This window comes from Hipposideros armiger, unplaced genomic scaffold (assembly GCF_001890085.2).
Source record: "Hipposideros armiger isolate ML-2016 unplaced genomic scaffold, ASM189008v1 scaffold_88, whole genome shotgun sequence".
In the NCBI taxonomy this organism is placed as follows: Eukaryota; Metazoa; Chordata; class Mammalia; order Chiroptera; family Hipposideridae; genus Hipposideros; species Hipposideros armiger.
Genome location: NW_017731438.1, coordinates 3,497,041 through 3,517,108, shown reverse-complemented (window position 1 = coordinate 3,517,108; position 20,068 = coordinate 3,497,041). Strand labels below are relative to the sequence as shown.

Sequence of the window (20,068 nt, the reverse complement as noted above, 5' to 3'; positions counted from 1 at the left end):
GGGGGTTGGGAACAGTGCTGGGGAATTGGGGGAAGGGGAACAGACAAGTTGCTGTCCTTTTGTTCTTTAGTCTAGTTGTGAAGGACGTTGATTCACTGGCCCAAGTTGGCACCATCATAGCACTCTTCCCGGGTGAGGCAGATCAGTCGCCAGCTTCTGGACGGCCGCTCACTGCGGGGTCCGAACCGGGGCCCTGTGGGGTCCGAACCGGGGCCCTCTGGCATCCCAAGCCAATTCTTAACCATCGCGCCACTCGGCCAGCCCTTTTTTTTTTTTTTTAAACAAAGCACGCCAACAGCTGTGATACTGTTTTGCAGATATGCTCTCTAGTGAAAGTTTCTTTTGGCCATTTTATTAAGGATATTCCTAGTATAAAGTAGCTGTTTTTAATCAGTAAGACAGCCTAAAGTAAACTGGCTTTTAAAATTACAATGTTTCCAAATTAATTGGCTAACAAGAGATTTAAAATCTGGCATTCTGGTAGACGACAGAGGCTCAGGAAAGATTGTTGCATACCTAAAATACAGTTCATGTATTCTAGATACTCTCTATACATGCCCTTCCAAAACCAACAGATAAATTTTGTTTGCTGATATAGTTACAAAATAAATTGAAAACCACAAAGATGTGCTTTATATCTTGTCCTTCAATTTAAATGGCCTTAACAGGAGGGGATGTGCCATTCTTCATCCTTCCTCCTTCTTGCTGGCTGAAATGCAGGCATAATGACTGGAGTTCCAGCAGTCCTATGAGACCATGAAGACTTCGAAATGGAAGCCACGAGCCACCCATACATAGAGTAGAAACAAGATGGAAAGAGCCTGGGTTCCTGACACCAGAAGGACCAAATCAGTTGGGACTCTCTCCTTTGAACTTCTTGACCTTGAAGGAGAGTTAGACATCTATCTTGTTTGTTATTTTCGGTTTTTATCTTACTAAAAACTAAACTTCATCCTAACAACACACTTTGAAGGAGAAACTAAATTTTAGATAGGCTTGGGTTTTATTCCTTTTCGATTTTCCTTTTCTTAGCCATGGTATTTTCATTTCCATGTTGGAAAGAAAAATGTATAGGGTATTGTTTGGCCTATAACATTCCATTTCTAGATCGGATCGTAGTGGCTTTTGAAGATTACTACCTTGTTGGCTGGCTATATTACAATAGCTAGTCCATCGTCTGTACTCTATAACTCAGGTATACTCATACATAAAGTCTGTCTGAAATCCCCGTCCTTCCTGTAGAGCTCTCCTTATTTCTGGACTCTCTGAAGCAGGCACAGAATCATACTTATGAGGAAGACCAGCAACATAATTTGCAGTGCCCAGTGCAGACTGTAAATGTGAGGCCTCCTGTTCAAAATATTTAAGAATTTCAAGATGGTAACAGCAAAGCATTAAACCAAGTGCAGAATGCTTCTTAGCAATGAGGCTTTGTGTCACACCACCCATGAAGCTGGCACTGGGTAGACCATTATTTTACTCAATCTACACACTAATTGCCTGACAGAAGAACATGCATCCCCCTTTCAGGGTATAAATATTATTTACCTCAGTCTCTACTATTCTTATACAGACAAAATCCAACACTCAATCCAAATTACAAGAGATCCCCAAAAAGCAAGATAAAATTAGATAAAACAGTCAACACAGCCAGACACAGAGTGGAGCAGACGTTGAAACTACCGGAGACTTTAAAATAACTATAATTAATATGTTAAAAGGATCTAGTGGAAAGGGTAGACAACATAGGGAAATTTGATCAGGCAAATGGAAACTCTAAAAAAAAAAAGAGTTAAATGATAGCACTAGAAATAAACACCATTTTTATGGACTAAATAGTGACCTCCCCTTTTCCCCCTAAAATTTAAATGTTGAAGCCCTAACCTCAAACTTGACTGTATTTGGAGATAGGGCCTGCCCTACCAGACTAATACAACCATGACATAAGATATGAAGAATTCCTATCAATTCTATTAACAAACATATTAGCACAATGGACATAGCAGAGGAGAGAAGCAGTGAACTTGAAGATAGGTCAATAGAAATTATCCACACTGAAACATAAGGAGTAAAAGGGGAGGACCAAAACAAAAATAACAGTACCCCAAAGCTGTGGAGTAATATGAAATGGTCCAAACATGTAATTGCACACACATGTTATGTGTATACATAACATGTTATGTGTATGCATGTACACACATGTTATGTGTATACATGTACAAACGTGTAATGGTACACACATGTAATTGAGTCCTACAAGGGTAAGAGAGAGATGACACAGAAGAAAAGAGAATAGCTGAGGTTTTCCCAAAATGAATGAAAAACAACAAACTCCAGATCTAGGAAGCTCAGAGAACCTCAAGCAGGATAAATAAAAATAAAAACACAACTACCACGTCATTGTCAAACTGCTGAAAATCAGTGTTAAGGGGGAAACCTTGAACACAGTGAGAGAATAATGAAATAGTCCATGAGGAAGACATTATATTCAGCAGACTTCACATCAGGCACTGTGCAATCCAGAAGATGATGGAGGGACATCTTTAAAATACACATGGTCACCTTGTTAGGGAGACCACTTCATAGTCAGTGTAGAGACCTGACCACCACACTGTATTTCTGAAGCTTATGTTGAATAATATTGTATGTCAACTATAATTATATATACATATAGTCACAGGACGTGGAGTAGAGTGTGGGAATGGAGTCAATGGAATTGTAATAGATAAGTACGATATCGGGGGTGAAAGGGCAGTAGATGGGGGAGAAGGGTTGTTTCTGTGTGAAAGGTGAAAAGAAGAACTATTGCATTGTTCTGTACACCTGAAACTAACAATACAAAAATAAAATAAAATAAAATAAAATACACATGATCACAACTTACAGTGGTTTGACTTATGATTTTTCAACTTTACAATGGTGTGAAAGTGATACACATAATAAATTACATGAGCTAGACAACACTTTATTATCAACTTGGCTTTGTGTTAGATGATTTTGCACAGTTGTAGACCAATATAAGCATGTTTAGGCTAGGCTAAGATGTTCGGTAGTTTAGGTGTATTAAATGCATTTTCGACTTAAGATATTTTCAACATACATTAGATTTATTGGGATGTAACCCCAACATAAGTTGAGGAGCATCTGTACTGAAAGAAGAAAAGTCAACCTAGAATTCTATATTCAGTGAAAATATCTCTTGTAAATGAAAGAAAAATAAATATATGTATTTTTTTTTTAGGCAAATAGATACTAAGTGGAGGATGTTGCTTCACTCGCCCATGTTGGTATTATCATTGCACTCTTCCTGGGTGAGGCAGATTGGTTGCTGGCCTCTGGACGGCCACTCACGCTGGCTGCCGGCCACTCACTGGTAGCTTATGGCAGCCCCACTGCAGCAGAGGCTGCAGCCTACGCCGTTGCTGGCGACTCACAGCAGTCCAGCTCTAGGTTGAGCTGTTGTTCATAATCTTAGCTGTAGAGGGCACAGAGTCACTGGCCCTCATGTGGGATCTGAACTGGGGCCCTGATGCTCAGAGTTGGTGTCCCAAGCCAGCTCTTAACCAATGTGCCACTCGGCCGGCCCCTCAAATGGGTTTAAACAAAGGAAAAAGCTACATCATGCTAACACTAATCAAAAGAAAACTGGAGCTATATTAATATCACACAAAGTACCGTATTTTGCCTTGTATAATATGCTCCCATATTTTGGCCCAAACTTTCAGGGAAAAAAAAATTTTGTTTTAATTTTTTAATTCAAATGTTTATTTGTTTACCTTTAGGCACTTGTTTTATGTATTACAAAGGAATTTTGGCATCTATTTTTTAACATATTATGGTACAAGAAATTTTATGTAACAAATAATTACAAAACACAAGAACAGATACAAGGTACAAGAAATTTTATCTACCAGTAACAAATTTACAACATTTACGCATCATAGAAGGCCAAAAACTCTTCGTGGTTGCAAGTTCATTTTAAGTTCAACAAAACCAATTATTGTACTCCAGGGTATTATTTTGCATACGGATACCGTTATCGATTTTTAGAGTTACACTTTTAACTCATAAGCATAAATAAAAGAATTAAAAACATTTATATAGATATGGAATTAGTACTACCCACGTATAATGTGCATCCTTATTTTTCCTTCACAAATTTGGGCGAAATAGTGCACATTATACACGGCAAAATATGGTAACTGACATTAACTGTCAAATAAGTGAAAGCTAAGGCTCTCTGAGTTGAGAGTAGGACAAGACTGTGATTGGCACATGGCAGAGTGCTCAGACAATGGGACTTAAAATGGCCTTTTACTAATGGCTCTGGAGCCATGGACAGAAGTGAAATCAGGGGAACAGCACTAACGATGTATGCCACTGGTGTTTAGAGGACTGCACGTAATACACCAGTTTGGTCAGAGTGGAGGATGTGGGTAGACAAGATGTGGCTGCACAGGTAGGTTGGGTGCGTCTCATGGAAATGTTTAAATGGCAGACTGAAGATTATGTACTTTGTCTTGAAGCTGGTGCAATCTTTGAACATTTTGAGCAAGAGATTCATGGAGGAGAGGAAAGGGTCATTGATGTAGAATCATAGAGCATAAAGAGATTTATGCACACACAGGTGTAATAAGAGGGAACAATTTTCTTAGCTCGTTTCAATCCTTTTCCCTCCTCAATCCCCATCTCAATCACGATAGTCTGCTGGTGCCTGCTTTTTAATATCAAGATCCAAGTGCTTCTGAGTCCTCTCTCCTTTTTCACTCAACTCAACACTCCCACCCCAATTCCATTCCAGTCCTTAGTACTGCATCTCAGATACTGAGTCCAACTTCTCCTTGGGCAGTCCAGCACACTGCCAATAGAAGAACATCAAAGAAGTCTTTCTACACCCTTAAACGTTCTCATATGCCAACCCTAACACATTTTTTGTCCACATTTTCTTTCCTATTCACATGACTGAGATTTGACCTAGCTCTTTTAAGCTTTATAATAGTATGATTGATGTGAAAGTGTAGGATTTTTAAATATTGAGTTGTCGGAAAAGTCATGACGCATTTTTGCAATGAAAAACATAGAAAAAATAAATATGTCATAACTTTTCCGACAACCTAATAGAAGAACACTTTCTTATAGGCCTAAAGAAAAGTATGTTTGCTTCTCCCTACATCCATTCTCCCTTCTGTCGGTAACAACCTACTTTTCATTTGGGTTTCACCACTCTTCCCATTCCAAGTAGCCAACCAGGGGAAGCTGATTGCACCCTTGGTTTTATGGGTGAGATGTGCCTCAGGCCTAAGGAAATAGCATCATTTTCTATCCTCTGGCCGCAGCGCCGGCCTAATTTGAGCCAACAAGTCTGGAGCAGCCATTTCCTGGGACCTCTTAGGAAAGAAGCTCTTTTTTATTTCTTTTTTTTTCCTTTTCTTTTTAAACAAGATTTTATTGGGGAATTGGGGCAGGGGAACAGCCAAGCTGTTGTCTTTCAATCATAGTTGTGGAGGTCACAACTAGCTCAGCTCCAAGTCCAGTTGTCATCCGGCTGCCTGTTCGGCAGCTTGCGGCCGCTCAGCTCAGGGTACCGTGTTCAGTCTTAGTTGTGGGTGGGCATAGCCCACCATCCCATGTCGGAATCAAACTGAAAATCTTATTGTTGGGAGCACATGCTCTCACCAGCAGAACGATCCTGTCACCTGTTGGCAGCTCAGCAGCAGCTCAGCTTGGACGCAGCTCACTGGCTCATGTGGGAATCGAACCAGTGATCCTGTTGCTCAGAGCTCACTCCCTTAACCAACTGAGCCACTTGTCTGACCCCTCTTTTTTATTTCTAGATGTGGTGATCTGATAAAAGTTCTGCAGTGTTTATAGCCTATTTGCCACCATGAAGTTAAGGTGGTTTTTAGTTAAAGCTGACATCACTGGAAACAGAGAAGAGAGAAAGAAAAAAACCAAAACTTACGTTCTTGATAAGGTGATTGAGCTATGAAGGAAACCACCAGTGGGAAGTATGCAGTTTTGTGAAAAGTTGGTTTGGATTTTTTATTATTTGCTACTTAGAATCCTAAGTGACTATATATGCTAATAATGTGCTTGATAATTCTTATCTTGTGGCCACAGATTTCTTCTCATCCCTACCCCCATTTCAGTATTATAACTCCTAAGGTATATTTCACAATATCGTAAAAGAAGAGGACATGGGTTTTCCCTCCTTGAAAGGAGGGATGGAAATAACAGGGGATGGCTTTGAAAATCTCAGCAGCTCTCTTTCTGATTCCTGACTTACCCAGAAAGCCCCATCAGATGGAAACAACTTATGTGAGCCAACATTTTTAGAAAGCCTCCGGGGACATTATAAATTAATTGCAGTCATTCTCATAAGATGAGTAAGAGAGCAGTCAAATTAGTACAAAGAATTGACACCATTTTCTCTGATATTCTTATTCACCTCCTTGAGGGAAAAAATATTTAGATATATTTATGGATCAGAAAACATGTATTTACTTGAAAAGCTGTTTGAATGTGGAAGGCTATTTCTTGTCACATTTTCTACTGAAAATATTTTAATGCTAATATGACTGTATAAGTCAAATTTGAAGGGAGGGGCATGTATATGTCAGATATCAACAGGAGTAGATGATTATTATAGGATGCTGGTACAGCAGCTCTAACAAGGGCAAGAATCACAGTAGCCTACATGGGAGGGTATTTTTATTTCATGTACAGTCCAAGGGTAAGCAGTCCTGGTGTGGTACCTCCATGGTGTCAGACATCCAGGCTCCTTTGGTTTTGTTTCCCAGTCAAACATAACACATAGTTACTATCCCACTGATAGTTCTAATCCCCACAACCAAGACCACCTGCCAGCCGGTAGAAGAAATGAAGAGGAAAGGCACACCCATGCTCTTCAAAGGCATATCGTTAAAATTACTCACTTTACTTCTGTTCATGTCTCATTGATGAGAACTTAGTCACATGACCACACTGAGCTGCAAGGGAGGCTAGCAAACATTATGCTTAGCTGAGGGATATGTTCCATTGAAAGCTGGGGCTTTTATTACCAACGGAATAATAGATTTAGGGGAGCATTGCACTCTGTGTCAGAAAGATTTATGTCCCATAGTGGTTTTAAATTCCAAGTCTGATAATTCCAACATCTCTGCCACGGCTGAATTTGGCTTTGTCTCTTCAAACTGTGTTTTTTGGCTTTTGGTGTGCCTTGTAATTTTTTTGTTGAAAGCTGGATGTGATGTATTGATAGTAGGTAAAAGGAACTGAGGTAAGTAGGCCTTTGGTGTGAGGCTTTGTGCTTACCTGGCTAGGAGTTAGGCTGTGTTTACTCTTGGCTATTGCTGTGGTGTCAGGTGCTAATATCTCCTCTAGAGTCCTTGTTTTTGTCTCTCCTGTTGTCTCTGGGTTCCTCTAGAGCAGCAGTTCTCAACCTTTCACAGGGGTCGCCTAAGACCATTGGAAAACACATATTTTCGATGGTCTTAGGAACCGAGACACTGCTCCTCTATCCGTCTCCAGGCTCACATGCAGATACGCCCACATACGAGTACCTGGCGACCCCTGTGAAAGGGTCGTTCAACCCCCAAAGGGGTCGTGACCCACAGGTTGAGAACCACTGCTCTAGAGACTCCTTAAATAGTGCCTGAGATGTGTGGTTCTTTCAGCTGTGTTCTGTTACCATTCAGGATGCTACTGATGTGGTGGTGACGTGTGGGGGAGAAAGTTGTACTACTGTGCTCTGATTAGGGATTAGACCTCAGTCTTTGAGTGAGTCTGTGGCTGTGCTTCTCTGCCCCCAACCCTCAGGTGGGCTAGGAAGGCTAGAGGGGGTTAGAGCAGCATATTTCCCCTCCCCCCATGGAAGGCTAGAGCAGGACGGAGTTGGGTGTTTCCCTCCCCTCTGGTTGGTTAGGTTCTGGTAAACCCCAAGATAGTTAGGAAAATAGTTTCTCCTGAGGACTGGCCTTGTTCAGGAGAACAGAGTGCTCTGGTGTATTTCGGAATGGTTCCTTTCCCCTCCCTCTGCTGAAAGCAGGAGTGGCGTTTTCTCTGAGCTTCGCCGTGAGAACATGGTACTCTTCCTGGAGGTAAGACTCATGAAAGTGGAGAGGGGGGTCTCTATGATTGAGCGCCGCCCCCCCCCCCGGAGTTTTTAGCTCTCAGACTTGTCCACACTGAGCCCCCAGCAATCTGTCAGCTTAGGTTTCCCTACCCAGCACTGCCTTAGTGTCTGTTCCTGGGTTTCTGCCCTGGGAAGCTGTGATTCTCTGTATGTACCTGCCTGTATCTTCAATTTGGGGCAGAGATTTTCCCCCTGACTTCAATTCTCTGACAGATCTGAGAAGAGTTGTTGATTTTCAGTTTGTTCAGGGTTTTCTTGTTAGGAGGCGAGTGATGACTTCCACATTCTTTATATGCCAGACTGGAAACTGGAAGTCATAATGATTATTTTTAAACACAAGAACACATTCATGCTTTAACATCTAATTATTTGAAAGTTATAAGCCAGCGACACAATCGATGCAACGATCTATCACTGCATGTTGTAGATAAGACAGAAAGCCCACAACACACTAAATTGATTATGATGAATGCATGTTGGAGGCCATCAAACACAACCTCTATATGAAAAGTACTGACAGTAATTTATGATTTAGCTGAGAGAATGCCAGCAATTAAAAACCAAAACCAGCCCCAGACAGTTCTAGTAACTTATCAGTAGCAACATTCATCCTGGAAGCTATGCAAATTTCATGTTCTCAGTAGAACACCGAATCAGAGTCTTTAGTAAACTTCAGGAGTATGTTAATTTTAGCTTTTGAAAAAAAATTCAGAGTCTCATCATAATAAAACACCAGTACGTAAGTCACCATAAAAACTTCAGGAAGACCCTGACCCTCCACAGTGAGCTGAGGATCCTTCTTTGAGAATCGTGAATGGAACCAGCAGTCCTCAAATATTTTGATCTCAGGACCTCTTTTTCTGTTTGTTTTCATTGAGGTGAAATTTACATAATATACAATTAATCATTATAGAGTGTACTGTTCCATGGCATTTAGTGTATGCACAACATTTTTGTGTTTATCATCCCAGAAAAACACCCCATACCCATTAAGTAGTCACTCTCTTCAGGCCCTAGTAAGCACTCATTTACTTTCTGTCTCTGTGGGGCCGCCTATTCTGGATAAGTCGTATAAAAGGAACTGTACCGTGTGGCTCCTTTCGCCTATCATAATGTTTTTGCAGCTCAGCTAGATTGTAGCATGTGTCAGCGCTCCATTCCTTTTTATGACTTAAGCATATTGCAGTGTATTCCGCCGTTTGCTTAGCCGTGTCTCTGTTGATGGACATTTGGGTTGTTTCCACCTCTTGGCTATTTAGCTATAATGTTGTTATAAACAGTCACGTACAAGTCTCTGTGTGGACATAGGTTTTCATCTCTCTTGGGTGTATACCTAAGAGTAGAACTGCTGTCATGTGGTTAATTCTATGATTAACTTTTTGAGGAGTCGCAAGCCTGTTTTCCACAGCAGCTGCACTGTTTTACATTCCCACTGACAATGTAAGAGGGTTCCTACTTTTCTGTAGGAAAAATAACATTTGTTATGTGTTTATTTTTTCTTAAATTCATCTTAGTATGACATGGTATCTCATTGTGGTTTTGATTTGCATTTCTGGAATGACCAATGATTATGTACATGGTAGCTATTTGTCAGGACCTCTGTATGTTATTAAAAAGTATTGAGGATCTTAAACAGCTTTTGTTTATGTAGTTACATCTAGTGATACTTACTGTATTTAGACACTAAAACCAGGAAATTTAAAAAATGCTATTTATTAAATCCTTTATGGTCAATAGTAATAAACTCATTGTATGTTAACATCAGAGTAATGTCATCATCACATATCACATAGCTTCTGGAAAATACCATACACTTTTAAGAGAATGAGAGTGAAAAAGGCAAATAAACATCTTAATCATTATGAAAAAAAAGATTGATCTCATAGGCCTCCCTCCCCAAAAATGAGTAATGATAATTCAATTCCGTTTTACTCAAGTTAGATAAGTAAGATTTTTGAAAAAGTTTTTTTCTGCTCTGAGATTCTTCTCTACTTTACTTTAACTGGAAAACATATAGTTGGGGCAGGTTGTCGGGGGGATGGTGACAATGGAATCTGGACTGTACTTGGTTGGTCGCATAAAGGACAAAAAATGGTTCTTTAATCTGGATATGGACCTGCAGACACCTGCCCATTTTTTCATAACACTTTCCTGCCCTTTCAGAAATGAAAACTGGCTGCTGGTTTAAGTGTTTCATTAACTTCCTTAGTCATGTGGTTTTGTTCATCTGGGGTATCTGAGTCAGCTGACTTGAGAACAGAGCTCTTATGCTAGAAGCTGTACAAGAACTTTCACTGAAATCCCAGCACTAGCTGATTTTTCCAGTAGAAGTTGAGGGTTGGTGGGAATGGAGAAGTATAGCCCAGTGGTTCTCAAAGTGTGTTACCAGTACCAGAACCATCCGCATCACCTAAACTTGTTAGAGACGTAAATTCTCAGGCCCACCCCAGACCTGCTGACTCGGAAACTCTGGAGATGGGCCCAGTCACGTGTTTTCACCAGGCCTCCAGGTGATTCTGATTTGCTAAACATTTTGCTAAGTGTGAGGACCGCTGGTGTGACCTTTTCCATAGTTACAGCCTGTCATATGATCTCCCTCCCCTCCCTCACTTTCTTCTTCTTTCTTTCCTTCTTTCCATAAACATTGAGTGTATTGATCCTTTATTGGTGTTTTTACGACATTTACCTGGAAACGTTTTATAGACATTTGCACATCGTGTGTCTGTCTATAAACATCAAATTCACGCAGGCCAAATTCAGAGTATCATCTATAGCAACTCCAAAGAAACTAACTCTTAAAAAGTCCTGTTAGTGATGGGTAGGTGAAGATTTTTAATGGGTAGAATTCATTACCTGGGACCTAGTTTATCCTTCTTTTCCCCGACATTAAATCCAGTAAAATCCATTCAAATATCAAAGCTCTGTAATTCTAAGGCCTTGGTTGCCCTGTTTGGGTATTATCTGAAGAGAATTCTGCCGTGGCCTCTGTTCTTTAGAAATTCAAAATGGAAGGTTCAGTGGAAGGGTGCTAGTTTAGAGGACTGAGCTAAGGACAAAAAGATCCATTTAAGTTACCAGTCCAGAGTTCTTAGAGGGCGCTCATTAAGGAACGTGACCATGAGAATGGGCTAGTCTACGAGAGTCTGAGACAGGATCCCATCACACAGGAGGGGGAGGAGGAGGAAGAGAGAGAGAGTCTGTTTACTTTAGTGCTGGAGTTTCATTGGGATTTCTAAACTGGAGAGTTGGGATGAAATTAACATTAAACTATTTTCTTTATACTATGTAGGGTATGGAGAGAGTTCCTTATTGCTTAAGCTTTAATGAACACATGTACATGAAAATAAGACTGAGACTTCTGATGGTTCCTCCTTGCTCTTCCAGTGACCTTGGAATTGATACTTAGAAGCAGGTCAAGGTCATTCATTGATACTACAGAGCTGGCTCTGTGATGGAGTTGCAGTTGCCTGGTGTTCTGTGATGTGACTTCAGAGCTTTCCAAAACCCAGGGAATCTCAGGAAATGCTGCTTGGATGAGTGTTTATCTTCTTTGATTTTTGCTTGTGTGTCATGACTTCTTTGGGCTATTCTTGGCTTCTTGCCATTCCTGGCTTTCTAGATTGTTCTTCTACTCTTCCTCCTGTAGTGATATATCTAAGTCAGAGTCATAGGTGTAATATTGCACCAAAAAAATGTGATCCCACCCTAAACCAATGTGGGAAGAGCATTCACCTAAGTCCACACTGACCTGCTAATTTCAAGTCCACCCCAGGATACTGTTACCTTCCCACAAGCTGAAATCTGAACTCAAGTCCTCCCATCCCTCCAGAGGCCAAGATGGCTGCCCCTCAGCTCTTACGGCATGAAAATTCAATCACTGTGCTGTGAGTAGATCCAAGAAAGAGCTCTAGAAAGCCCTTCCATTTCCCTGTCACCTCCAGGGCTGGATAGTTACAGATGTGGAGGCTGAGCATGTCCCAGGTAATGGACTGTAGGATGGGCTCTGCTTGGGGTTTAATCCCCAAGGGGTCCACTACTTTAGATTCTCACTTTACATTGCATCCGTGTATACATGGTCCCACTGTCCCCCTCTAAAACCTGGAGTCATCCCTCTTCCTTAACCCTCACGTCTAAACAGCTACCAAACCCTGCTACCTAGACCTCCTTCATATAGTTCTTGATTCTTTTGCTCCTTTTTAACTTATGGAACTGCTAGTTCATGCTGCCATCATCTCCTATGTGGATTTATTCCATTATAACATAATCAAGCTGCCACCACCATTTCCCACCTGAAATCCAGCCTCTGTTGTAGCCGGACCATTCAGAGGGCCAATGCTACCATGCGTCCCCTAAGGAAAGCTTCTGTGCTGCTATCTGCTACCCTCAGGACAAGCCCCTCAGTCTGGCCGAATCATCCACGACTTGGTCACTGTCCATCCCCAGAGCATCAAGGTCCCCGCGGCCCCATGCACTTTGTGTTTAGAACCTGTTGGCTTCTCCCAAACGTGAACATGCCCCTTCCCACCGCCTCCCTCTCCCCGTACTCCCTCTGCCCAACAGCCATCTCCTGCTTTCTTTACCTGGCCTCAGGTATCTCTGGTGCCTTGCCTTCTTAGCTCTCCCATGTAGAATTAAGTGTCCTTTTTCTTTGTTCCTATAACACCTCAGTCTTAGGCTTTAACAGATTATATTTGAAGTCTATTTTTTTCTGTTTTCCTGAGAGCGGGAGGCATTTATATTAATCTTTGGGCCCCTGACAAGTACCTACCACATGGCAGATATTCTTGTAATGGTTTTTTGTTTTTTAGAGATATAACTGACGTATAACACTGTGTAAGTGTAAGGTGTACAACATTTTGATCTGATACATTAATATATTGCAATTTGATTACCACCATGGGGTCAGCTAACACCTCCCTCATGTCATATAATAATCATTTCTTTTTTTGTGTGATGAGAACATTTAAGATCTAGTCTCTTATATACTTTGAAATATATAATACAGTATTGTTAATTATAATCACAATGCTGTGCATTCGATCCCCAGAACCGATTCATTTTCTAACTGGAAGCTTGTGCCCTTTGACCAACTTCTACATAGTCGATACCCTATAAAAAATTTTAATTATATGGAGGACAATAGTTGCAGAAGAGGAATAATAATAGCAACTAACTGTGCTAAGTGATTTTTGTGAATTGAAAACTCTTAGTTTCTAGCCAGCACTGTGCTATAAGAACTTCCTGTGATGATGGAAATGTTTCGTATCTGTGTTATCTAATAAGGTAGTCACATGGGACTATTGGACCCTTGAAATGTGACTAGTGCAACTAATTAACTGAATTTTGAACTATATTTCATTTATTTAAGTTTAAATTTAAATATCCCCATGTGATTAATGACTACTGGATTGGACAATAGATAGTTCTAGACTTTCCCCAGCTCCGACTTAGTAACATTTGGTTACTTCCTGCCTTGCTTAGAGCTCCCAGGGGGCAAGGCTCTGAGAGGGAGGGAGGAAGAGAGAGAGAGAGAGAGAGAGAGAGAGAGAGAGAGAGAGAGAGAGAGAGAAGCGGTGTGCTGTTAAATGTTTAACAACCAGCTCTCTGAAAAAGCTTGCCTATTTCCACCGTGTAAATACTGCTACTTTGCCCAGTTTCAAGTCAATATGACATCACTTAATACAAGGTTAGCAAGAAATGTGCAGAATAAACCATCATATAGTATTTCCTTAGTACAGATGCAACAGATGTAAATAACCCTGAGAACAAAGAAAGTAGCAAAATGTAGTACTTAGAAAGTGATGAATTTTGAGTATTTAACTTTGTTTATAATATAATTTATTTAATTATGTTTATGTATTTTAATTTTTCATAATGGCTATGCTTAAAAACAGTTTCCAAAACTCCTGAAAATTTAACTTTGGCTCTCCGGAGCCAGTTAAGTCAGCTCTGCTCATCACTAGCTCATAGTAATTGCTAAACAAAAACAAAAACAAAAAAACAAACAAATGTAGGATTTCCATTTGGCCACTAGAGGGCACTATCAGATGAAATTGGAGTCGTAGGAAGGATTTTGAGCTAGTCTCTGATGGATCAGTTTGAGATATATATTTGAGTCTCCTGGAAGGTTGTCATTCTAGCCGCGCTTGTGGGAATGCATATAACTTCAGGCTGTTCTTTGTTTCACAACATAAACTCCAAACCTTTACCACTCCCGAATCGTCTAATCCCTTTGTGTCTGAAGGGTTTGGTTTTTAAGCTACCAAAATGTAAAGGTCCTTGAGAGGTATTAAGTCTCATCAGTGAAGGAAGGAGAGGATCTAAACAAGTATGGAGTACCTGCAATATAAGGGCACTTTACATCCTTCGTCTCACATAATCCTAAACATTAGGAATCAGCTAACACCGTAGAAAAATTGGTAGACTACCAGCTATGTGAATAAGAGAGGGTTTATTTTGCACTTTGCAATAATTTGTACTTTTTAATTCACACAAGGAAAATCAGGAGTCTCTTGTGGCCTGATGACCAATATAAAAATGGAAGAAATCTGATGATTTCTCCCTGGCTGGGCTAACTGTAGGATCTGAGAGCTTTGGTTTTTGGGGGGTGAATCCATGTCTCCTCAGGGTCTTACTGGGGAGTTTAGGGTTGGCCAGAGTGTACTCTGGTGGGGGTAGGGATATCTTGGCTAGTCAAAAGAGTGACATAATAGGTCTCTATGGTCTGCTTTCTAAAGGGAGGGAGAAGCTGGTTGTGTGTGTGTGTGTGTGTGTGTGTGTGTGTGTGTGTGTGTGTGAGAGAGAGAGAGAGAGAGAGAGAGAGAGAGAGAGAGAGAGAGAGATGACTTCACCCTCTTGATTCTTAATACTGTTAGTCTAAGGCAGTGGTTCTCAAAGTTTGGTCCCTGGAAAAGCAGCATCAGAATCCCCTAGGAATTTGTTAGAAATGTACATTTTCAGGCCCCATCCCAGACCTGTGAATCAGAAGCTATGGGGGTGGGACCCACATTCTGCGTTGGAACAAGCACCCCAGGAGTTCTGATGCCCACTCAAGTTTGAGAATCACTGGCTCAGTGCAGAGCTGTCAAAACTGGATGCGTATATATTTGACACAGCTGAGGAGCTTTTGAAAAAGTACTTATTTCCTGGTCACACAAGGTCACATATTGTACGATTCCATTTATATGAAATGTCCAGAACAGGTAAATCCATGGAGATGGAAAATAGATTAGTGGTTGCCAGGGAATGGGGAACTGGGAAGTACAGGGTTTCTTTTTGGGGTGATGGAAATGTAAGTGGATAGGGATGGTATATACACAATATTGCTAAAAATCACTGAATTATGCACTTTAACATGGTTAAAATGATGAATTTTATCTCAATTGAAAAAAAAAGTAGAACTGTTGTCTGGGGCCCACCCCCAGGGGTTGTAGTTGGAACCCAAGCATTATTTTGAAAAATCTCTCCTGGTTGTTCTAATCCGCAGCCAGGATTGAGAATCTGAGTTCTTGCAAATAAGGCTACACGTGGGCCGTGTTCCTGGTAGAGGGGGCTTGGGTGTGAGTGTCTGCAGGAGGCGAAGCGGGTGTGCAGGAGAGGAGGAGGTTCCCATCTAGCCAGGTGACAGGGGGCAGAAAGGTCTTGGGCTCTGGATTCAGGCTGCAGTTTGGGCCTCTGCTGTGCAATCCTGTTCACGCTACTTAGCCTGCCTAAGCTGGAGCTATACCAAAGGTTTCTGAGAAGCTAGGTTGTGGTATGTTTACTAGATAAGCATCGAGGCTGGCCTCCAGTAGTCCCTCCACAAATGTTAGTTTCCTTTGCTCTCCTCTTTCTCGGCCGTGTTAATTCTTGTCGGTGTACTCTTGGGGAATGCAGACATTAGCCAGTTCTCCCTCTACTGCTCCCCAGACTGCTGGTGGGTAAAGGGAGGATGGGGTGAGCTGGGCTGGGGGCGAGGGGCTCTCTGCCCAGGGGCTTTTCCTATGGCCGGGCTTCATCCCCTAGTTTGGACAAGGGCTTTGTTAATAGAAGACTCACCATTGCCGCTGCCAGGTGAGCGCACTCAGGAGGAGGATACTGATCAGCAGGAGAACGAAGCCGGCCACTGTGAACAGAGAAGCAGGTCAGCAGAGGCATGCCCTGGGCAGGGCCCCGGAGCAGGCGGAGAAGTCTCCCCCCCACCCCCATCAGGACTTCCCGGAGATGTGGGCTCCTCCCAGAATGCAGCTGCCTCCCCCGGCAGGATTTCTGCGGAGGCTCAAGGAAGAGAAGAGGGCAAGAGCTGGGTGAGGCGGTGTGGATGGAAAAGGGCAGGGCAGGGCGCCTTTCCTCAAAGGGCCGGCTCTTTCTGGGGAGATCAAACTGACAGGCGCGCTCTTCAGAAAGGTTCAAAGGCCAGGCCTCAGTGAAGGAGGCCAGGAGTGAGGCCTCTGACAGGTAAAAGAAAAGTTAAAATATAAAGATAAAGATAAACACTTTAGCATTTCCTGAAAGTGTTCATATTTCCAAAATGGAACCAGAGCGAGCTACCTACCTACCTACCTATCTACATACCTACTTATCTATCTATCTATCTATCTATCTATCTATCTATCTATCTATCTATCTATCTGTCTGACTATCTATCTATCTATCTATCTATCTATCTGTCTGTCTGTCTGTCTGTCTGTCTGTCTGTCTGTCTATCTATCTATCTACTTATCTATCTATCTACCTACCTACTTATCTATTTATCTATCTACCTACCTACCTATCTTAGATGTGCCTCATCTAAAACTAAGCCTAGCTTTCTTCTTTTCTCCCCAGCTTTATTGAGATGTAATTGACATATAACATCATGTAAGTTCAAGGTGTACAACGTGTTGGTTTCACACGCTCACACATTGCCATCTGATGACTGCCACAGCATTAACTCACACCTGCACGGGGTCACATACCATTTCTTTTTTGTGGTGAGAACATTGAAACTCTAGTCTCTTAGCAACTTTCAAATATACAACACAGTATATTGTTAGCTATCATCTACCTGCTGTACATGACATCCCCAGAATTTGTCTTCTCACTGGAAGTTTGTGCCCTCTGACCAACATCTCCCAGTCCCATCCCTGATGACCACCATTCTATTCTGTTTCTCTGAGCTCGTTTTTCTTTTCTTTTCTTGCTGCAAAGCCTGTTTTTTTTTCCCTCCTACCAGGAAACAACTCTAGTGTTTATGGAACGTTTTTTTCTCTTTTCCTGGTTATACTGCCTCCCTCCTCCTTTGCCTCACTCCTCACACACAGGCATGGGGTGTTTTGCCATTTAGGATCCACTCAGGAACAACTGGTTCGGGCTGGTTTGAGACTCACTCACAATTTACTGTCACTGATTACTATGATTTTGAGTTATGTTAATACCTGGATTAGTCTTTTACTCTTATAAACATTATATAGTGTAAGCAGGGGGTCATTTAAAACTAACCAACCAACCCACCCACCAAACAACATGTCCCATAATCTCTGATGTACGTTTTGTCCGTAACAGGAGCCACCCATACCCACCTGCCATCTGATACTCGGCGGGAAATATCACGGGCTCTGTGGTTGTAGCCACTTCTGTATGTTTGTGAAAATCTGTACAAAAGAGAGAAGTGAAGATGCTCCGTTTATGCTAATTATTGGTCTGGAGAGTGTTCTCACTTCTCTGTGAGCTAGAACCTCAGGGGTTGGAAGGGATGTAAGAAACAAGGGGAGGCCGCTCCCAAGCATTTTATTCTTGTGCCTCAAGACTCTACCCCTTCACAGCCACTTCTTTCTCTTTCTGACACTTCCCTGGGTGTGAGGAGGTGTGGGAGGTCCCATGGGAGGTCCTGCGGGTCTTCACCCCCCTCCCCCGCCCCCCAGCTGCTGGAGGGACTGCTCCTGGCACACTGTCTGCTCTTTCTCGCATTATGATTCACTGGCCAAGCTTTTATCTTCAAAGAAGCAAACTCTAGCCATACCTGTAGTAGTAGTGCCTGTTGTTATTAAGGAACAGGAATCTTCACTCCCAGAAGGAGTATCTGTGCTTGCTTGAGGCTCTTGGTCACCTGCAGGAGAAAGTAAGCTTATAGAACTGAAGGTGGGGGGCAGTAGGGTCCCACACCTACCCACATCCGCCTTCCTCAGCTTACCCCAGACACCCTGGCTAAGGTGTGAATCTCGGTTCTGGGCACGTTATCTGTGGGTGCCCAGATCACTGGCTCTACATTAGAGTCACAGGGGGGGTAAGTGGCCCTGGAAGAGCCCAGTGAGAGGGAATTCTAATTCTGATCCTAGTTTTCCATGGAATTCTGAGAAACTCTTTGGCCCTAGTCTTCCTACTCAGCACTGGTTTCTATCTGTGGCTTGGAAACAGGTCACAATATTGGGTTGTCGGAAAAGTCATGACATGTTTTTTTCTGTGTTTTTCGTTGCAAAAATGCGTCATGACTTTTCCATCAACCCAATAATACAAAGACCACTGAACCATCAAACGAAGTAGAAATTCACAAAAGGATAACTTTTCTCTGTGACAGGTCCCCGGTTCTTCGTGGAGGTTGTCAATTCCCCAACACACTGCCCCATCTCATTATCCTTTTACAAAGGAAGTCAGGGACATGCCTTGGCCTGCAGTATGGCTCACTGGAATCTGGCTATGGGAAAAAGACACAGAACCCCCTAAGAATCCAAGAGGAAGACATGAGGTATGGGAAGGGGTGGTGACCCAAGAAACAAGTAACACATGGTTAAATGTAAGTGGCTTTTGATTGTGGAAATAGTAATATGATTTCAGAATGAAAATAGCAGAAGACGTCAACATAGGTGGGTTGTGTGCATGCGTGAATGAGTGTGTGCATGTGTGCATGAATAAATCCCTTCCCTGCACATTTGCACTTTTATCAAAGCTCAGGTGGGAATTTTACCAGGGGAAGATGCATGCCAACAGTGTAGCACTGTACAAAGAATGGATTTACATTACATATCAGTAAACGAGAAATGTGTGCGTGGCAGGCTGAGCTTTCCATTTTGAATTGGAGGAAGTTTGGGCAGCTTGGAGGAAGAAGTGGACTTTCAGGAGCAGGTAGGAAGGTGCAGCATTATCACCAGTGAGTGATCTGTGGTTCTTTGGACCATGCCGAAGATCTGTCCTCCTCTTCCATCTCCTGCTATTTATCCCCACTTAGGGCACAGGGGACCTTAGGTGATAGAGACCTTAGAGTTTATCTAGTCTGTTTTCTAGAATGAGAAGAAACAGAGGCCCTAGGAGATTAAGTGGCTTGCCCAAGGTTACATAGCTGGTGGGTCAGAATTTCCACCCTGGTCGGCTTGGTGGGAAAAGCAAGGTTGTGGACCCACAAAGGTGCCACCATACCCGGAAACTGAGTGTTCTGACTTTCATTTATGCACTTGAGCTGGGGCTGTGTCCACTTCGCCTTTCCACAGATCATTTTGCAGATGCTCTCGGCAGGACCTCTCTGTAGGGCCCTGAATCCCTGCGCGCACTCATAGTGAATTGTCTGCCCCACCACGAAATGGTACATTCTCTTCGAAGCTTCGTGTTCCCACGGTGGTGGTTCCCTGCAGTGACCTGGAGGAGGGAAAGCAAATCCCAAAGGCAAGTTGGGGAAAGCATTCTGAGTAAATCCAAGGTGCTTCTTCCTAAAGACTGGACCTGGGTTCTTATTCTTTTATTCATTCATTCTTTCATTCAACCAATATGTATTGAGAACATCTATGTATCAGGAGCTTTGCCAGGCACGTTGTGGGAAGGCACAAAGACCTAATCAATCCTGCAAGCATTGACTCATCTATTGGGTGAGAAAGACATGTTAAGGCAGAAAGTGCTGAGTATTATAGCTGAGGAACAGGCACTTGTTACGGGGACACAGAGGAATGAGTAATCACGTCTGATGATGGTGAGGGATTTGGTAAGTAG

The 20,068-nt window shown here is 42.3% G+C and overlaps 1 protein-coding gene across 1 annotated transcript in view; it reads right to left on the bottom strand.

The window, feature by feature from the left end:
• Positions 1-9,854: 9,854 nt before the first annotated feature.
• Positions 9,855-20,068, bottom strand: part of IL2RA (interleukin 2 receptor subunit alpha) — a 50,529-nt gene continuing 40,315 nt past the window's right edge. The window contains exons 4-8 of the mRNA XM_019644525.1: positions 19,505-19,720; positions 18,114-18,200; positions 17,674-17,745; positions 16,172-16,238; positions 9,855-11,774 (exon numbers count right to left, since the gene is read on the bottom strand). Coding sequence (XP_019500070.1) covers positions 11,750-11,774; positions 16,172-16,238; positions 17,674-17,745; positions 18,114-18,200; positions 19,505-19,720 — 467 coding nt within the window. The 3' untranslated portion in view covers positions 9,855-11,749. The remainder of the gene's footprint in view (positions 11,775-16,171; positions 16,239-17,673; positions 17,746-18,113; positions 18,201-19,504; positions 19,721-20,068) is intronic.